General features: G+C 35.7%; 1 protein-coding gene across 1 annotated transcript; it reads right to left on the bottom strand.

Annotated features, from left to right (window-relative positions):
- Positions 1-19,252: 19,252 nt before the first annotated feature.
- LOC102666048 (protein MAIN-LIKE 1-like) lies at positions 19,253-20,617 on the bottom strand. The gene is made up of 4 exons (XM_006593178.1): positions 20,297-20,617; positions 19,769-20,164; positions 19,527-19,637; positions 19,253-19,420 (listed from the first exon to the last, which is right to left on the bottom strand). The coding sequence occupies exons 1-4, from the start codon at positions 20,615-20,617 to the stop codon at positions 19,253-19,255; spliced, it is 996 nt and encodes a 331-aa protein (XP_006593241.1).
- Between the last annotated feature and the right edge of the window lie 288 nt (positions 20,618-20,905).

The following is a 20,905-nucleotide window of genomic DNA, read 5'->3' as shown; positions in this document are numbered from 1 at the left end:
TAAGTGATCTGTGATTGGCTTGCAATAGTTGTTCAATTTCAAGTAATACCATATTCTTTAGGTTGTCATCATCAAGATGTAATTCTAAGACATTTCAAAAAAAAAGTTACATTATGGTTATGATCAAGTTTTTTTTGTGGCAAGATAAATGTAAACTAACTTGGAGTGCTTGTTGATTTTTTATGATTATACACAATGTCATCAGTTAACCAATGCCAAGTTTAGGCCCAAACTTCTTCAGGTTTGTTCATTGTACCTGTCAAAAGTAATAATACAAAAAGCTTCCTTAGATAATGTGTTGAGCCCCAGTCTTTTGCTTCTTTGATTGCGTCAATGAATTCTCTATCATCTTGTAAAAAACCCATAGCAAAACATGCTTCTCTATATGTAGGATATTGAACACCAGCAACTGTTCTGATATCCTCAAATGAGGTTGGTCTTCTACAGACAGTCAACATCATTCTCAAGTAAAACAATTCTCTCGTAGTTAGGGGAACCCATTGAAGCCTGCCAATAGTGTAGCCCTTTTTACTAAGCTGCCAACATCTTTGTTTTTTATTATAAACAAACTTAGAAAACAAATTTTTATAAGTGAGACTTTGGCTTTCAACAAAACTTTGGTTCGTGTTCATCCATGCAATAAATTTTGATTTAGAAATGCTTGGGTTAGACAGGGCATCGTCAATATCATCCTAGTCTTGGTAGACAACACTATGTTGACCTAGAAGATGGAAATGCAACCTTTCAACAACAGGCTTTCTCCCATGTATTGGAAAACCAAAGATCCTCAAAGTAGATTCACAGGGAGAAATGTACCTGTCATCAAAATATATGGGTTTTAAAAAAAACGATAACATGAATTAGATTTTCAACATTAATAATACTTGTAATCTAGATGTTCTTTGATCTCATCATTTTGAGTGTTTGCATGAGGAACTATTTCATTGTCATCATGAACCATGACAGCAGTGACTCTATCATATCCTTTATTGATGTACTTGAATAAATATTTGATAGAAGTGCTTTGGTTACACCATTCAATATTTATATGGGCTTGGTATTTTCTGAGCAATTTTAGATTGTAAGGTACAATATATCTGTTATCAATTATAATGCCATTCTTGGTTATTGTGTGACCAGTGTTTCTTCTACGATAGACAAGATAACCATCTGCATCTAAGAGAGTATTGGGCTGAAACATTTTTGGATAAAAGCAATTGCACTTGCCTTCTTTCATGCATGGAGATTCAGGTCTCAAAATTCCACATGGTCCATGAACCATATGATTTTGTACTAATGTATACAGTTCTGGATCATCTTCCTGTGAAGGTATCTCTGCTGATATAATCTGATCAATTTCATTTGGAGATGGATATTTGTTGTCGGGGTGTAAAAATAGCAATAAATGGACATAAGGAAGTCCTCGTTTTTTGAATTCTATTGTATATATATATATATGCAATTGTCAAGAAATACTTGATGGAAGCTTGCTTGTGGAGCTTCTATGGAGGCTGGATCTTTGAGCTTCAATGAGGTCCTTTAATGGTGATTTTCCACCATGGAGATGCAGCGGAAGACAAAGGAGAAGAGGTGAGAGGAGGCGCCATCCACTAGGGAATAAGCCATGGAAGAAGGAACTTCACCACCAAGATGAGCCTTGGATAAGAAGCTTGGAAGGATGCTTCAATGGAGGAAAAGAAAGAGGGAGAGAAAGAGAGAGGGGGGGAGCACGAAATTGAAGGAATAAAAGAGGGAGAGAAGTGGAACTTTGAAGTATGTCTCACAAGACTCTCATTCATCAAAGTTACAACAAATGTTACACATGCTTCTATTTATAGACTAGGTAGCTTCCTTGAGAAGCTTTCTTGAGAAAACTTCCTTGAGAAGCTTCTTTGAGAAAACTTCCTTGAGAAGCTAGAGCTTAGCTACACACACCCCTCTCATAACTAAGCTCACCTCCTTGAGAAGCTTCCTTAAGAAGATTCCTAAAGAAGCTAGAGCTTAGCTACACACACATCTCTAATAGCTAAGCTTACTTCCTTGAGATGAGAAGCTAGAGCTTAGCTACACACCCCCTATAATAGCTAAGCTCACCCCCATTACAAAATACATGAAAATACAAAAAATTCCCTACTACAAAGACTACTCAAAATACCTCGAAGTACAAGGCAAAAATCCTATAATACTAGAATGGCCAAAATACAAGGCCCAAACAAAGGAAAAACCTATTCTAATATTTACAAAGATAAGCGGGCTCATACTTAGCCCATGGGCTCGAAATCTACCCTAAGGATCATGAGAACCCTAGGGCCTTTCCTTGGATCTCTGGCCCAATCTGCTTGGAGTCTTCTATCCAATGCCCTTGCGTGGTAGGATTGCATCATCCCGTCCACCTTGGAAAGGATTTGACCTCAAATCCCGAGGTTCTTCATACTCTCGGCTCCTTCCCTCAACACCTGTAAAAAGAACAAAAACATATGTATTAGTGGTGTTTGGTATGTTGAAGTAAGGTAAGGTCTGAAAATCCATTTCCTGGGCATCTTCCCATGAAGGAACATGGTTCCTCACCAACTCAATGAGTGGTGCTACAAGTATAGAAAAATATGGGACAAACCTTTTGTAAAAGTTTGTTAAGTCATGGCAGCCCCAAATTTCCCTTATACTTGGTGGAGTGGGCCAATCAGGAATGATCTTTATTCTCTTAGGATCCTAGGGAACCCCTTGATCACTATTTAAAAAATTAAGGAAAGTAATGCAATAAAGCGTACCTTTTTCTGTATTTTTATGTTGATTATTCCTACAAAAAAATATGACAAACCTAAGGTGTCCCATATGAGCACCTAAGTTTGTATTGAAACCAAAAATAAGAACAAACCTACTTAATGAGTCCCTATGTACATGAATCATGAAGACGTTGGGTGCATGACTGATTTTACAAAAGAGGGTTGCAACACTAAACAAATTCATCATATCACTTATTATAGGGATTTGGTGCCTAATAATACCTATTTTGGGCACCAACAAAGCACAAGGATTTAAGCTCTTACGAACCAAACCTTCATCCAACAACTCCTTTACTTGAGGAATAACCTCAAGCCCAAGAGGTGTGGCAGTGCTAACAAGTGTCTTTTTACAAAAGAGAAAATGTGGAGGTTGTCTAAGAGGGAAAGTTTCTTTAATGTTTGTCTTTATTGTAAAATGAGTTTCCTTCTTAGCTAAACTCTTGGAGGAGACACTTACCTCCTTGCACTTTTCTTTAACCACTAATGGTTGTCCTTCTTCTAGGGGATAGATTTCTTCACTAGATTCTTCCCCTTTTGCTTCTTCACTTTCACTAGAGGAAGGTGAAGTAGTAGCCTCATCTTGGCTACTATAAATGTCTTGGCCCCTCATAATCATGGTTTTTGTGGTGGGGCATTGAGAAGTAATGTGTCCTCTTCCAAGACATTTAAAACACTTTATAGACCTAGTTTTCTCTTGCATACTAGCCTTAGGGGCTTGCTTTTCTATTGTCTTCCCCTTATCATCTTTGGGCTTAGAAGGTGTCACCCCTAAGATGCCTTGACCTTGGTCTTTCTTTGGATAAGAGTGAGAGCCATAAGATTTTGAAGTAGACTTTTTTTTAAGTTGTTGCTCTACCCTTATTTCCCAATCTAAGTTAGCCTCTACATTGTCCTTCCCATGGAAGTATGGGAGGTTAATGTTAGCCTCTTGAGGCTTTCTTTCCTTTTCTCTTCTATGGGAGTGAGGTCTAAGATGTGACCTATGCCTTCCTTCGTAATAGTCACGAATTTCTTCACTTAGGCTCTTGCAAGAGTTATGACTACTATAGGAGACATGTTTTTCTCTTTTCATTTCTTTCATTATTTTTCTTCGTTCTTCCTCTCTTATTTTCTTTCTTTCATCTTGACTTATTTCTTCCACTTTTTTTTTCCCTTTTTCTTTTCTCTCTTGTTTTTCTTTCCATAACCTGAGGGAACTCAACTCATCTAAGATTCTAGATAAAAAGTCTTTATGACTAGTACCCTCGCCATTAACACTAGATGAATGATGACTCATGTTGGTTCCTAAGTCGTGGTTCTTTCTTGTTGGAGGTTTGAAAACAAAAGGTAAAAGAAACTATGGTTGAAACTAGCCAAAATAAACACTAAAAGAGGTGTGAAAGATAAGGTAAAAAACTAATTGGTAAAAGGAAAGCTATCTAGGCGGTTTGACAATGGAAGTTAAAGGAAATAAGCTATGAAAGTTAGCAAGAAAAGTAAACTAAGTGAATCCTAAGAGTGTTTGGATGACCACATCAAGGTTCCCAACAAAACACTCACTATCCTACGGAAATATTGCCTAAAATTAATACACACAAATGGAAGTTTGGTAACCTATTGGAGGCTCCCAACACACTTTCAATGAAAGACCTTTTTGTTACAAAACTTGAAAGCAATAAAGGTAAGTAAATTGCAAATTAAAAAATTACAAAACGTCCTCAATTTTGGTGGTTGTTATCTCTTTGGTGATTCACTCAATTTGGAGTGCTTCTTAGTCCAATAGCTCTTAAGGTGGTTGGCCCCTTGCTTCTTGACTCAAATTCTTCAAGGGATGGCACCAATCCTCCTTTCCAATTCCCTATATGGCAACTCACAAACAAGGAAACAAAGAGACAAGCAATAACCAAAGACCAAAAAAAATGAAATGAAAGCTAAACCAATGGAGTTTTAACAAGACAATTTTTCAAGGATTACTCAACAATTAAAGCAATGAAAAAGGACATAGAAGCAAGCTAGGACTCAAAGAGAAACTTAGAATGGCTCTAGAGTAGAGTAAAAAAACTATATAAAAAAAAGACTCAACAAACCTCTAGCTTTGGAACTTGTTTTCACAGTAATTTTCAATTGAAATTTTGGAGCTAAGATTGGCATAACATAGGCACCAATTATAGAATAAATTTTGAGCCAAAACAACAAGCACACTTCCCTTTCACTTTTTTTTTTCTGGATATTGATTTTTCTGCCAACTTGTGTGATTTTTCTTATTTTTTAATTTTATCCAAATCACTTGTTTCTTTTTTTCTAACTTTTTTCCAGATGTCTAGAAAATTCAGTAAAAATGTCAGCTCAAAATTCGAAGTAACCAATTCTCAGTAATTTTTAAAAGTTTGTATGTCCAAGCTGCCAGCACCAGCGATTGTTTTTTTTTAAGCATGGTATATTGATTGCCTTGGGCTTACTTTCAACCTTCCTATGTATGTTGAACTCACTAGGATTGTTTACCACAGTTTTAGGAGTTCAATATTCACTTAGGATCAACATTTCAGCCAGCAATTCAATCACAAAAACTCAAATTCACAATAGACACAATCAAAAGGAAACCTAAAAGTTCAAGAAAAGGTTCACAATCAAAGACTCTCTAAGAATTTTGCATGAACATGTTAAGGACTAGTTAACATGAAAGATTTGACTCAAATCAAATAATAGGCTAAAAAAATTTCATACACTCATGAACAAATGAGTTAGACAAAGAAAGAAGAAAATAAAATTCAGCACAACATAAGAAATCTTATGTGACAAGTTTCATGACTAGACATGACTTCTATGACAAAACTACAATAGGTGAACAAGTCACTCTAGATTTTTGAGGTTTTATTCTACTTTAATATTTTTGTAAGAATTTTATGGTTTAGGTTTCAGCCACAAAAAAATAACAAGACAAAACTCAAAGGAATCTAAACTCAACACAATTCATGGTTCAAGAACAAGAACAAGAAATTTGAACCATAGAAAATCAAATCTTGCTTCTATAACAAGTTTAATTGGTTGAAACTCTAAAGAATCATGTTAACAACATTTAGCACAAGACATGTGAGGAGATATATGGAGAAAAAAATGAAGAAACAACAATGGAAGAGAAGGTAAAGCAAAAAAATTAATGGAGGTTTAAGGAGCACCTACTTGAAGCTCTTGTGCTCTGATACCACTTGATGGAAGCTTGCTTGTGGAGCTTCTATGGAGGCTGGATCTTTGAGTTTCAATGAGGTCCTTTAATGGTGATTTTCCACCATGGAGATGAAGCGGAAGACAAAGGAGAAGAGGTGAGAGGAGGCGCCATCCACTAGGGAATAAGCCATGGAAGAAGGAGCTTCACCACCAAGATGAGCCTTGGATAAGAAGCTTGGAAGGATGCTTCAATGGAGGAAAAGAAAGAGGGAGAGAAAGAGAGAGGGGGGGAGCACGAAATTGAAGGAATAAAAGAGGGAGAGAAGTGGAACTTTGAAGTATGTCTCACAAGACTCTCATTCATCAAAGTTACAACAAATGTTACACATGCTTCTATTTATAGACTAGGTAGCTTCCTTGAGAAGCTTTCTTGAGAAAACTTCCTTGAGAAGCTTCTTTGAGAAAACTTCCTTGAGAAGCTAGAGCTTAGCTACACACACCCCTCTCATAACTAAGCTCACCTCCTTGAGAAGCTTCCTTAAGAAGATTCCTAAAGAAGCTAGAGCTTAGCTACACACACATCTCTAATAGCTAAGCTCACTTCCTTGAGATGAGAAGCTAGAGCTTAGCTACACACCCCCTATAATAGCTAAGCTCACCCCCATTACAAAATACATGAAAATACAAAAAATTCCCTACTACAAAGACTACTCAAAATACCTCGAAGTACAAGGCAAAAACCTTATAATACTAGAATGGCCAAAATACAAGGCCCAAACAAAGGAAAAACCTATTCTAATATTTACAAAGATAAGCGGGCTCATACTTAGCCCATGGGCTCGAAATCTACCCTAAGGATCATGAGAACCCTAGGGCCTTTCCTTGGATCTCTGGCCCAATCTGCTTGGAGTCTTCTATCCAATGCCCTTGTGGGGTAGGATTGCATCAATACCACTAATAGACAGGCATTAAAGGGATTAGCTTTGGTTGTTGGTCACTATCAATAATTGTATTTAAATATTGAAACCTTGTCTAAGATGATCATACAAAAGCTTACAATAATGGAGTCAACTGTAAGTAGGATAGGTAAAAATTAGGAACAACTTACATGCAAGTACTTTTCCCAGTAGGTGATTCTTTGTAAGGTTTGAAGACTTGGGAGATAAAGTCTGGTCTATCTGTTGCTTTTAGATTCAAGGGTGTCAGTAACCTATAGATTTCAGGACAATTTGGATTGCAGGTTAAAGTAATAAAAAGATTTGGGAAGCCTACGTGACTACATATAGCTATACCATGAAAATAAAGTTGATCCATATATCGTGGGTTGCCAACAAAGGTTGAAGGCAAGATGACTCTTTTACCTTTACTTAATCCTTTTGTGGTTCCAGCATCCAATGAATCTTGCAAGCTGCAAAACTTGTCAACTCTAAGTTTCTTTTGGTTGTTTATGATGTAAGAAAGTCTTTCTGATTCAACCATAGTATATCCCTCAACAACAAATTGTTGGAATAGTTTCCTAGAATGCAACAAACTTTGAGCTTCATTTGGCCTGCATTGTAGTCTGTAAGCAAACCACTCCTTCATTGTAAGACAATTTCTTTTTCTCTTTTTTCCACTTAATGTATCATGATGCAGTATGTCAGGCCTATATTCATCTTCTCCATAAGGAAACAATAGAGGATACTGTAGACCTAGATATCTACAATGCAATTCGTGTATCCTTTGTAATTGTCCATTCTGAGTTTCAACAATAATATCTCTTTTTGAATTTGCATCAATATCACCTGCAATAAGTGCAACAACTTTTGAAACAATTGGTACATTATATGTACGTCCATCTTTTTCCCGACCAGCGATCAATTTCAGCCTGACATTATGCACTTGACTATCTGCCAATCTATCTCTTGCCATCCTAAAACTTTTTGCATGGACATTGTTTTCATCCAGCATCTGACCTAAACGTGAAACAATGTGTGCTTCAATTTCATTATGGTGGCTGGAAAAATAGATATTCAAATGCATAGTTAATTTAGAGGACATCAAAGTAGAAGTAAGAATAGAGATCAATGTAAATCAGACATGCTCTATTGATGTTGTGTTGTTAACTACCTCATAGTATTAATTCTATTTTGAACTTCATTTTCTGTTTCAAAGATATATAATTGTGCAAATTTAGGTTCTTTTCTAGGCATTGGTAATAGACTTCCTATCCTGTACATGGTTGGCCTTGTATTCTAATTGTAGGATGCCCTCTTGAATGAGTCATTGATTTGTCAAGCTTAATACCAACAGAAGTAAAGGAAAACATTATGTTATATGTCCTTATATTTTGTTGGTAATTTTTACCATCAGCTGTATTTTGGTCAAACAGAAGTTGTTGAAGAAGTTTAGGTGGATTCTGTAACAATGGAAATTCAACTTTACCATCTCCACGACATAAGTTGAACCTTGGGCTTGAACTATTTTTACATTTTGATATTCTTTCATTATACCACATATTTACATTACAGTGACTACATTGCATGAGCTGGTCACCAAGATCAAAATACTCTTAAATGGTTAAATTAGATATGAGAACATGATGGTAACCAATGAATATTTTGATAGGAACATGTAAATTATACCATGACAGATAAAGGTGTATTTTGGATTGACTATTTCAATTTTAATTTTAAACTAAAGGAGTTGGATCAAACATTTACCTTCTGTGTTAGTTGTAGAGTCATTAGGTGAGAATTGACAATTTTCATATCCAACTAAAGAAATTGACTCAGCTTATAAAAAAATTGTAGTTAGATATAGTGATTACAATCGATGTAAAAAAAAATCAATAAAGGAGATTCTTAATAATACCTTGTGTTGATTCAGAATTTGCATTCTCTGATGAATCAGAAACATCCACTTGAGGAAAATTGAGAAAAATTGAAAATCATGATGATAATTCAAAGACAATAATAAAGTGGCATGCATGACTATAGTGGTGCATCATACTTACAGATTGCTTACCTTTTGATAACAAACAACATGTGGATATCCTATTAAGCTAATGAACTAATATGAGCTGATGATTTAAATTTTAAAATGCTATCTTTAATCGCTTACAATGATCTTCAATATGCTGTGAAGGCCGATACAGAGTTGCATGGACAGTATGCTGAGCCCGAGCATGTAATTTTTGCTGTCTAATACGCTTTCTGATCATTCTGGCTTTTGCTGAATCAGACTTGCTTATATATCTATGGTTTTCCATGTTCTTGATGCCTCTTGCTGATGGTGCTGCAGTTAAAATTTGTTCAGTGGTCTCTTCTTGGAATGGAAAATCATATGGTAAACTCAAATTTAAAAAGCAAGGAACAAAAATTGAACAAATAAACTCTAAAAAGTGGAGAATGTACCAAAAATCAGCAATCCAAATAGTTGCAGGTGAAGAATGAGATTTTGAAAACGGGCAGTGATGATAGAAAGAATGAGTCAATCATGCTTTGATATATAGATGCAATAGGTTGTGAGACACAATAAGCATGCATGAAACAAAAACTCGTGTGTTCCTGAAGAAATCAATAGGAAGAAACAAAAAGTGGAAAACTCTGAGTAAAATGCATGAGAACAGTAACGAAACACAAAATTGGAAACTTAAGCAGCAAGAAAAATTTAAGCAAAATGGAGGAAACAAAAGCTTTTTGAAATGGACTATGTTGTGGTAAACTGAATTTAAAAAAGGAAGGAACAAACATTTAGCATGAGTGAAACGGAGACAGAAGGATCTAAAATCACATTTCAACATTGACAACTGGTGGAATGGACCATACTTTGATTCAAATTCAAATGATGACACATGCATGTATATGCATGGGTTGGTGATATTGATAAGATAACTGATATGAAATATGTTGTGTATGGCATGAGTAGGCTGTCAATCAACATAGACATTGTTTTTTTTAATTAATTAATTATATATCATATGCCATAAATTGTCTTCATGAATTTTATAAACATTTAGCTTGTGTTTGGATCAGGAATTTCAAAATATCAAGGAATTTGAAATGTTTAGAATTTGAATTGCTATGATTTTAATTTCCTTCATTTTTCAAATGCTTTGTTTGGATAAATCAATTCAAATTTCTTCTATTTTAAATCCTTTGTTTGGATAGGGCAATTTAGTTTCTTCCATATGCAAAAATTTCAATTTTATATTTTAAATAGATGAAATTTTAATATTAAACTTTATAGAAAATAAACACAATCTAATTTTGAAATATTAATTAAAAAAATATTTTCAATTTTTAATAATTTTTAAATACAAAATATTGATAATTTTAACTAGGGTTATTTTGTCTGAGCATAACCAATGATGTTTTTAAATCGATATCAACCAAGGCTATTTTTCGGTCGACATCAAATAGGGTTTTTTTTGTCAAAGTATGTCGGGAATATTTGTCAGCTGACGTCAGCCGGGGATATTTTTTGGCTAACGTTGGTTGAGTCTATTTTTCAGCTGATGTTGGCTAGATTTTTTTACCAACGTCGGCTAGGGTTTTTTTGGCCGACACCGACTAAGGTCTTTTCAAATGACATTGACCAAGGCTATTTTTAGCCAACGTCGGCCTAAAAAATCCTAGCAGGCGTTGACAAAAAAATCTACCCAATATCGGCTAAAAAATAGCTTGGTCGATGCCGACCAATAGAACCTACCCAATGTCGACCGGAAAACATCATTGGTCAATGTTGGCCAAAAAATTCCTAGTCGAAGTTAGCTAAAAAATAGCCCTGACCAATGTCGGAAAAAAAAAATCCTATCCAACATCGACTATAAAATAGTCTTGGCTGATGTTGGCTAAAAAATAGCTCTGACCAATGTCAACTGAAAAAACTCTAGTGGATGTCGACTGTAAGAACCTAGTCGATGTTGACTAAAAATAGTTATGTCCGATGTCGGTCAAAAAATACCTAGCTGGTGTTAGCAGAAAAAACCCTAGCCAACATCAACCAAAAAACCTAGTTAATGTGGTTAAGAAATAGCTCTGGTTGATGTCAGCCAGAAAACCCTAGTCGATGTAAGCAAAAAAAATCCTAATTGATGTTGGCTTATAAAATCTAGTTGACATCAGCCAAAACACCTTAGCTAACATCGGCTAAAATATAATCATGGCCGATATTGGCTAAACAATAGCTTTGGCTGATGTTGGCTGGAAAAACCTAGCTGACGTCGACTGAAAAATCCTAACAGATGTCTACTCAAAAGTTAGTCATGATCGATGTCAGTAGAAAAAATGTAGCCAACGTCAGCAAAAAAAATCATTGGTCAACATCAACTGAAAAAACCTGGATGACAACGGCAAAAAAAATCTTTGGCCAACGTTAGCAAAAATTTCCCATGACTGACGTTACTAAGAAAATAACCTTAACCAACATCATCTAAAAAAAAATCTTAGCCGATATCGGCAAAAAATAGCTTTGGTTGACATCATACAAAAAAATTCTGATCGAAAAAATCTCGACCAACGTTAGTGGAAAACCACTTATGTCGATATCGGCCGTAAAAACTTTGGTCACCCGTAGTTGTGAGTGTTGAGCAAGAAAGTGTCGTGAGCATGAACGTGAGTTAGAGTGAGCATCTCCGAAAAAAGAATTTCAAATTCTATATTTTTTGAGAGAATTTGAAATCCCACTATTTTAGTCAATCAAAATGATTCATAAAAATACCAAAAATTAAATCTCCTTTCAAATACTTTATCCAAGCAAGCTATTTTATCATGAATCATTTTAAATTCCTTGAAAAAATGAATTCCCTTACTGAATTGCTCCATCAAAACACACTATTAGTCTCTCATTTTTAAGTCATATTAAGTGGAATTTGGAATAAGCGTATGAAATGAGATAGCTAATACATTCAACTAGTTTCTGTTTCTTCCTGTTGATTTCTGACTCACATAAAATTTACACAGTATCGTGTTCAATGGAGTCAAAATAACAAATTGCTTTTGTCAACTTTGGTAACAAAAAGAACGGGCAAATTAAGCATCAAATTAGATGAATATGTTTTAGTTACCATGTAACAAACAACAATTTCAAAATATACTCCAACAGTTGAGCTGAGACCGTTTTTTAATAATAAAAAATCAGTTTTACAATATTTGCATATCAAATTAATTGTAATTTCTTTGGAAAAGTTTACATTGATGTCATACAGGCATAACATATGGCAACATTGTTAAAAAAATTTCAACAAAATGTCAAACAACCATAACATATGGCAATATTAACCTAATGTTTGACATGGATACATAACAAAATAAGCCAAAGATGAGACTTCAATTACAACTTCCAAATAACAACCAAAATAAAAAAAAGCCTGAACTACTTCTAAGCAACCAAATATATTCAACTTGCTCATGTTTTCCTAATTAGTTAGACGATAGTTAGGCAGGTGAAATCTGGGAGCTTCTTGCTTCATCATCACATTCATGAGATGGTTGTCGCTTTGTTGGTGTTAAGGGGAGTCCAATAAGTGGATCATGATATGATTTTATAGAAATGGATTGCTGCATACAACAAACAACAACAATAATCTTATTTCAAACTTGAAGTTGGTGGAGTTTTACAATGAGATACATAAAACAAAGATGACATTGCAAACTGAGGAACATTTTTTAACACATATTCATGTTGGGCAAAATTATTGGAGTTAAGCATTGTAACATTGATCTTTGAACATGCCTGCATGAGAAATTCATTGACACCAACACAATCCATGCAAAACAAATAAGCATATGGATAACATATAGATATGGCAATAATCACTGGTATAAACTTTATGAAACAGCACCTCAGCAAGGCAACATGTCGAGCACAATGTTGATCAAAATTAAGTCACTTGAGCATTTCAGAACAACTGAATTTTTATACTTTGGTTGGACCTTGATTTTAAAGGCAAGCACATTACCCAACAACTTATCAAGTGCTTCGAGTGATGCATTTAAATCCAGATCACCATCCTTGAACAAAGATAATAAATTTGTGCATCAAACAATTGTCATGATAGCAGATAGCATACAAATAAAAGATAATTTGAACATTCAAAAGTCATGTTTGATAATGCAGGGACCTACTGCTATTTTGAGACAATTGACTTCATCAGCTGATTGTCCAATCAATTCAATGCATTCACGGTCCCAGATCAGGAATCTTGTGCTTTCGTCTTTGTGATTGACCATTACCTCAACTCTATACCTAGAAACATATATAATAATGTTAAAATGATGCATAAATCAAAGGAATATAAATTGGAAAAGGGTTACAATGACCTAAGCACGGCTCGATCATTATGTTTGCCATATGCACATGTGAATGGTTCTATGTGTATATCATTTTTCTTGTGGCACTAAATGCAAGCTGCATAACACCATGAATGATTGTCCATAACAATCCTCGTGATTGTGCCAACAATAACACAAACAAATTCCTGGGGAAAATAACATATACATCACATTTTGCAGTAAGTGGTCAAGGATTGAATAAATAGCCAAAACATAAATAAGTTAATTTCACAAATGTTGTTTATCTCAGAAATGGTCTTTGCCTCAGACTTTGAAATAAATGTTTCCTTTGATGATAATTGGGTAGAACCTGAAAGTTGAGAGCTTCCTTGGCCACAACGTGCCAAAACCGACTGGACCTCAATGCCCAATTTTGAAAGCCTACACATATTGAATCAATACCAAAGCCAAGAAAAAAACAGTCAACATATGTTAAGTACAACATGATGAAAATACCTCTGATTGAATTCTTGGATCTGGACTACCAGTTCATTAATAGCTAACTTCGAAGCCTTCAAAGAATTGCTAACTGATGGTGGATAGGATCCTGCATCAGTTAGAAAAAGAAGCATCAGATGGCATGTGATAAACAGAAGAACCAACAAACTTTATACGACAGTATACCCTGGCCTTCCTTAATTCTTGCATTGGTCAACAACACAATAATGGGGCTTTCACTCTCATGCTCATCTAAGTATTCCAAGAATTGAAGGCAATAATCGTCCCATAGAGTGCAAGACAACAATTGGTCACTGTTGGAAACAAATGATGATATTTGCATCAGTTAACAATAATACAATCATGCACATAACTTCATAAAGCAGGCAAATAAAACTAGCACAAACATGAATAAGGTATAGAACAAATTGGACATTCACCTCAAGTCCCTAAGTTTAAAAACAACCCTACTACTCCTTGATGAAACATGGCAAAAGACAACCTCATCAACCACACCAATGATGTCTAAAAAAAGGAGGAAAATTAAAAAAATGGTATTTCAAAAAGCCTAATGTTGGTTCCAAAATCAATTATGAAAATCTAGCTGGACTCACCAACCAATAGACCAAGTTCGAACTGGCCAGCAATGACATTGCTAAATTATGCAAATTTGTATTTTTTTAAAGGGAGACCATCCAATTCACACTGCCTAGCAACGATAGCTCCAGTAAACGCCAATTTATATGCGTGATCACAAACTTTGTATTGGCCATCATTCTTGATGACCCTAAAATTGTGCATGGCATAAGTAAAATTTTCCTTCAAGTCCATTTTTCAAGTCTTTAACTGGTCTTGCTTACAGACAGCATGGATTTCATCACCCTGAGCACGGGCAAAATATACAACTAACAGGTACAAAGGTAGACAAATGAAAAAAACATAAAATGAAAGCATACATTAGAGTCAACCATAACCATCTCAGCTTGTCCTGACTTGTCCGCCACCCCAACAAACCAAAGATCAGTGATCCTCACAGCAAATTTAAGAGTTTCTTTTGATCCATCAATGGTCTTGATCTTGTCAGGAATACGCGCCATTAGACTACACAAAACTTGAAAAACAACACAACATTGAAATCACAGAACAACTACATAATATGACAACAACAACAAACACAATGTTGATTTTGGAAAACAACAATGATAATTGAAACAATAAATGAGATCATTGAGCTACAAAGAACAGTTTTGTTGAGCTGATTCTGCCTTTTTTTGGTCCTGGCTAAATGACAACCAACACCAACACTGAAAAGAAAGAACAATATATGGTATTTATGAGGCACAAAACATTTCAGGTATGCTGAATAACATTAGACTAAGCAGGAGTGCAAAAAACCAGTCAGTAACCAAACATGCATAAATCTGAGGCAAAATTTAAGCCTGGGAATAACACCTTACCTATTTTGCGATTTCTTTGGCCCTGTCTAAATGACAACCAACACATACACCAAATAACATCAGGCAAGCCAGGGAGGGAAAAAATAGTTAACAACCAAACATGCATAAATATCAGAAAATATTTGAGGCATGATCATTATAGCTTACCTCGTATATTCTTCTGTCAAACACTGAACAACATCACATAAATCAGCTTAATAACATCAGACAAAGCAGGAGTGCAAAAAACCAGTCAGTAACCAAACATGCATAAATTTGAGGCAAAATTTAAGTCGAGGAATAACACCTTACCTATTTTGCGATTTCTTTGGCCATATCTAAATGACAACCAACACATACACCAAATAACATTAGGCAAGATAGGGAGGGAAAAAAATAGTTAACAACCAAACATGCATAAATATCATAAAACATTTGAGGCATGGTCATTATAACTTACCTCGTATATTCTTCTGTCAAACACTGAACAACATCACAGAAATCGGGTCTGGAAAAAATTAGTCACCAAAAAGAAGCATGAAAAAAATAGAATAGAAAGAAACAAACTTGCCTCGTGGATGCTTCTTCGTGCATCGACTTTTGGCTCACCTAAATGACAACCAACACATACACCAAATAACATTAGGCAAGCCAGGGAGGTAAAAAAATAGTTAACAACCAAACATGCATAAATATCAGAAAACATTTCAGGCATGGTCATTATAGCTTACCTCGTATATTCTTCTGTCAAACACTGAACAACAACAGGGCCAAAAACAGAACAAAAAACTAACAAAATTGCCACAAACAAAGCAAAAAACTTTGATGTTTGTGAACAACAAATGAACAACAACAGGAAAAAATCCATAAGCAACCAAACATGCACAAAATGAAGCAATATTCCAGGTCACCAAAATGAAACAACATTCCTTGTGAGGCACAGTAAGCATGCATGAAACAAAAACTCGTGTGAGGAAAAACCACAAACAAAGTAAAAAATGTTGATGTTTGTGAACAACAACAAGAAAAAAATCCATAAGCAACCAAACATGCACAAAGTGAAACAATATTCCAGGTCACCAAAATGAAACAACATTCCTTGTGAGACACAGTAAGCATGCATGAAAGAAAAAACAATATTCCAGGTCACCAAAATGAAACAACATTCCTTGTGAGACACAATAAGCATGCATGAAACAAAAACTCGTGTGTGTCTGAAGAAATCAACAAGAAGAAACAAAAAGTGGAAAACTCTGAGTAAAATGCATGAGAACAGTAATGAAACACAAAATGGCAAACTTAAGCAGCAAGAAAACTTTAAGCAAAATGGAGAAACAAAAGGAAAACCTCATGTGGCAAACACAAAATGGAAAACCTCAACAACTGGAAAATCAACAGGAAACAACAAAAACTGGAAGTGAAGCTGGAAGAGACGGAGCACAAAAATGAAGAAGAAATAAAGCAAACGAAGGAAACAGGTAGAAGTTGGTGAGGACATGATGCAAACGGAGGAAGCAAGTTTCAATTTGGTGAGGACATGACGGGAGAAGGCTGGAGAAGAAGGCACGTGGAGCAACCAACAGAGGGAGAAGTCTCACGCGGAAATGCCCAAAAAGCCAACAAATGTGCCACGTGTCAGCATGTAAAGCTTGGGCATAATAGGAATTTCATAGGCATTCCCATTTATAAGACTTTATATAGATGTGCTTCTTATAATTTTGTTTCTATGTGAATTTCCTATTTTTGTTGGTTGTTAGGAAGTGGTAGATATATGACGTACGTTGTAGGAAGGATTGGGAACAACTTCACATTTTAAGTGCAAAGTTGATGTCTCATTAACTTTACACCAAGTTTTGGTTCTAGCACATTCAAATTTTTGACCTTCTATGCCATAGTGGAAAATAGATTATGCTAGCCTTTGTTAAATAGGTTTCTTCTTTAAAATGAATTCAAGTTTAAGTATAACATGTATTTAAAAGATTTATAAGTTTTATTTAGTGCATAAGACAAGAGTAAAAATAAATACACTTATTTTAAGTATTTTTTATTGTTAAATGTTAATGGTTAATATTGTTAATTTTTTATTAGTAGAAGAGATCAAACTCGTGATCTTTTTCCTTAAACATCCAATTCACATATATTTTAAGATACAATATGGTTTTCATGACAAGATACTATAAAACTTATTTTGTGAACGTTAACCCTAATATTTAGACGAATAAACATGGCATAAAAATTATAAACCTAATAATTTAACATTTTCAAAATGTTTGGGAAAACCACAATGTTGTCAGCTACAACAAAATTATAAGCATCGTCCAAATATGAATATCTAAAAAGGATGACATCTATGGCTGATCCATTCGCCGCCTTCGTCGCGACCTGACATAAATATTTTCATCTGTTGTGACACACTTAGCATTCCTTATGTAGTCTTCCATGACCTCATGTATCTCTGTGCCTACAGTGAGTATCCTTAGGTTGAGCAGATGCTCCAACCTTTCTGCGATTGCTTGGAAAACATCCTATCACATTCAAAACAACCCATATACAATTACAGTAACTGAAATAAATGACATTTAATAAAACATTAAAACAAGTAATCTTACCACTGCATGTCTAGGTTGCTCCACATCAGAAGGTGCATGTGAAGCTCCTGCTTCTGGTGCCACTAGGACCTTAGGGATATCTGGCTCCACATATGAGTCATGCTGTGGCACAGGTGGATGTATGGGCAGATCAGCTGCCTGTGTGGGTGTGATGAACGGATGAGAGATCCTGAAGAATCAGTCCATGTAATCAGATGCACACTGTCAAAGCACAAGACAAATTTCCCCTCTACTGCTAGATGGTCTGAGTAATGCATCCACCTGTTGTGAATGTATGAATACATGATTTTGATGATGTCAAAGAATAATCAGACAAGGTTGCTTTCAAGATCACTTCAACAAACATTCAAAGGTTAAGCATTGCTTCAAGATTAAGACAAGGTTGCTTCAACAAACAAACATTGCTTCAAGATTCATTCAAGATAAGTTTTTGCCTCAAAACACATTGTTTCCAACATGTCAAGACTCTGGTAATCAATTACCAGGCAGTGTAATCGATTACCAGAAGACAAGTTTGCAAATCAGCTTCTTAAAAGGGTTTGAAATTTGAATGTTGAATGTGTAATTGATTACCATTGATGTGTAATTGATTACCAGCAACAGAACTCTTGAAATTCAATTTGAAAAGTCATGACCCTTCAAAATATAACTGTGTAATCGATTACCAGAAACCTGTAATCGATTACTAGTGAAGAATTTCAGAAAAAACTTTTTGAAAAGACACAACTCTTCAAACCATTTTGAAAAGGCACGTAGGGCCTATATATATGTGTGTGCCTGATTTCGAAAAGCAAGAGAGAGATATTCTAAGAGAACTTCATTGTCAAATGCTCTCTCAACAACTCTTGGACAAACACTTGCAAATCTATTGAGAGTTCATCCAGGAACATCAAATTGTATTATCTACTCTAAAGGAGATAAATCTTTTTGTTCATCTCAAAAAGTAAGTTGTAATAAAGAGACTGGTAGTCTCTTGAATTGTGAGTTTCCTGAACACAAGGGAAAAAGATTCCTTGGGTGTTCAGAAGTTGTAAAAGGTTTTTTACAAAGTTAGTGAAAATCTCAAGTGTGTTGCTTGAGGACTGGATGTAGGCACGGGAAGTGACCGAACCAGTATAAATCAAGTTTGCATTTCTCTCTTCCCTTATCTCAGTTATTTTACTGCAGTTTACTTTGTCTTGCACATTTAAAAACACATTGTTAAATTGATTGCTTCTTCTTCTTTTTCTTATGCATTCTAAGCCTATCATTTAAAAGGGGGTTTAAGTTTGTTAGTGGGAAAATTTTGAAACTTAATTAACCCCCCTTCCTAAGTTATTGAGGCCACTTGTCCAACACGTGTCGTCAATATCTTCAAATGACAAGCTGACACCCATAGGCTGCGGAGGAATGGTCTGAACGTATCCAAATTGTCGCACCACCTTCTCTGGTCGATGTGTGACCACAACGGGACCCCATCGAAGCTCACTGGAAAAGCATGAAATAAGGTCAAACGCTCGAACTCCTTGGTGCTCACCATAAGGCATCTAGCATACATCAGGAATCGTCAGTCCATCTATACGTGTCCAGTACGTCAATGCTGGGAATCCCTTCGAATAAGCCTTCGTAGTAAGCCACCGGCAGGCATGTGGTGACATCTCATCATAGTCTAGATCAGTGACGCAGTCAGCAATAGAGGAAAAATGCTCATATATCTAACACTACACACATTAGATCAAAATAAAACAAATGTCAAATTAACATATTAAAAACATATTTAAAACATAGTCCAATTTAACATATTAAAAACATAAATATTACCTGCAATAGAGTGATGTAACCAGCAAGCTGTCGGCCGTCGCTCTTACAAGCATTATTCAAATGATCATACATATGCACTAGGGCGGCAGCTCCCCACGCATAGCTTCCACTCTGACTCAAGCCTCAGAAAGCATCTAAAAATACAACATGAACATGTGTTGCACTCTTGTTAGCAAAAAGAGTGCAACCTAACAAGTGTAGGAGATAGGAACGAGCTACAACAATCCAATGTCGGGCCTTACATCTCCTCTGATAAATATCTCGTAGCCACGATAGGTGTACGTATGTCCCATGACATTTTTCTCAGCTCTAGCTTCCTCTCCTGAGACTTCAAGCAACTCCACCAACATCAACACCGCTTCGTCGACATGCAGAGGCTCAAAGCTATGGAAGGTGCCTATGATTGGAAGATGAAGCAAAGATGCCACATCATCCAGCGTGATGGTCAGCTCTCCAACAGGAAGATGGAAACTGCTAGTTTCCTTGTGCCACCTCTCCATAAAAGCGGATATAACTCCCTGATCGCCAGTGTCTACTGAACATGCGATCAAAGGACTTAGTCCTGTGGCAGTGACTAGCCCTTCAATTTCTGGAGCAGGCCTCCCAAATTTATCAACCTTCCTTCCATGGGAGGATAACTTCAATTCAGGACGTTCCTGAATTGAATTATAAATGATTTGAAAATTTATAAACATAATAATTTAAATTATGACAAAATTTAAATAATAAGAAATACTTAACAAATAACTTTACTTAAAAATTTAAAATACCTCTCCATTCCATATGCTCACTCCAACATGGTCACCATACTCAGTTAGCACTGATGGGTCACGCGACCCACCTGGAAATCCCTTAGCATTATCAACAGCAAATCCCTCAGCACCATCAACAGCTTCTACACCATGTGCAAGTACGTCCTCAGTCATATCAAGAACATCCTCAACAATAGGGGCAGCTTCCCATTGCCTACGAGCGGATGCTGTAGGCCTTCGTCGCTGGGGAACATCATCTGAATCATGATGATCCTCTCTCCCTAGGGCTCTGCCTATAACCCTACCTAGGGCACGACCTAACCCCCTGGTTCTAACCATGATCTGCAAATCATGACACACATGTATTTTTTTGTCAAATTCAATATTCAAATAACAATACACCTACATAACCCTAAATCCTCAATCCTAGCAGCTAAACCCTAATCCAAGCACCATAAACCCTAGCAATTATGCCTTAAGCCCTAAACCCTAAACATCTACAAATTGTAAAACTACCAATAACATACGACCATATATGACTACCTAATTAAAACACAAAACACATAATTAAATAACATATGACTATTTTCATTCAAATAAATTAAACATAAATAAGAATACAACTAC

Source organism: Glycine max, chromosome 12 (assembly GCF_000004515.6).
Source record: "Glycine max cultivar Williams 82 chromosome 12, Glycine_max_v4.0, whole genome shotgun sequence".
Classification (NCBI taxonomy): Eukaryota; Viridiplantae; Streptophyta; class Magnoliopsida; order Fabales; family Fabaceae; genus Glycine; species Glycine max.
The sequence above is the reverse complement of the archived record's forward strand: the minus strand, read 5'-3'. Positions and strand labels throughout refer to the sequence as shown.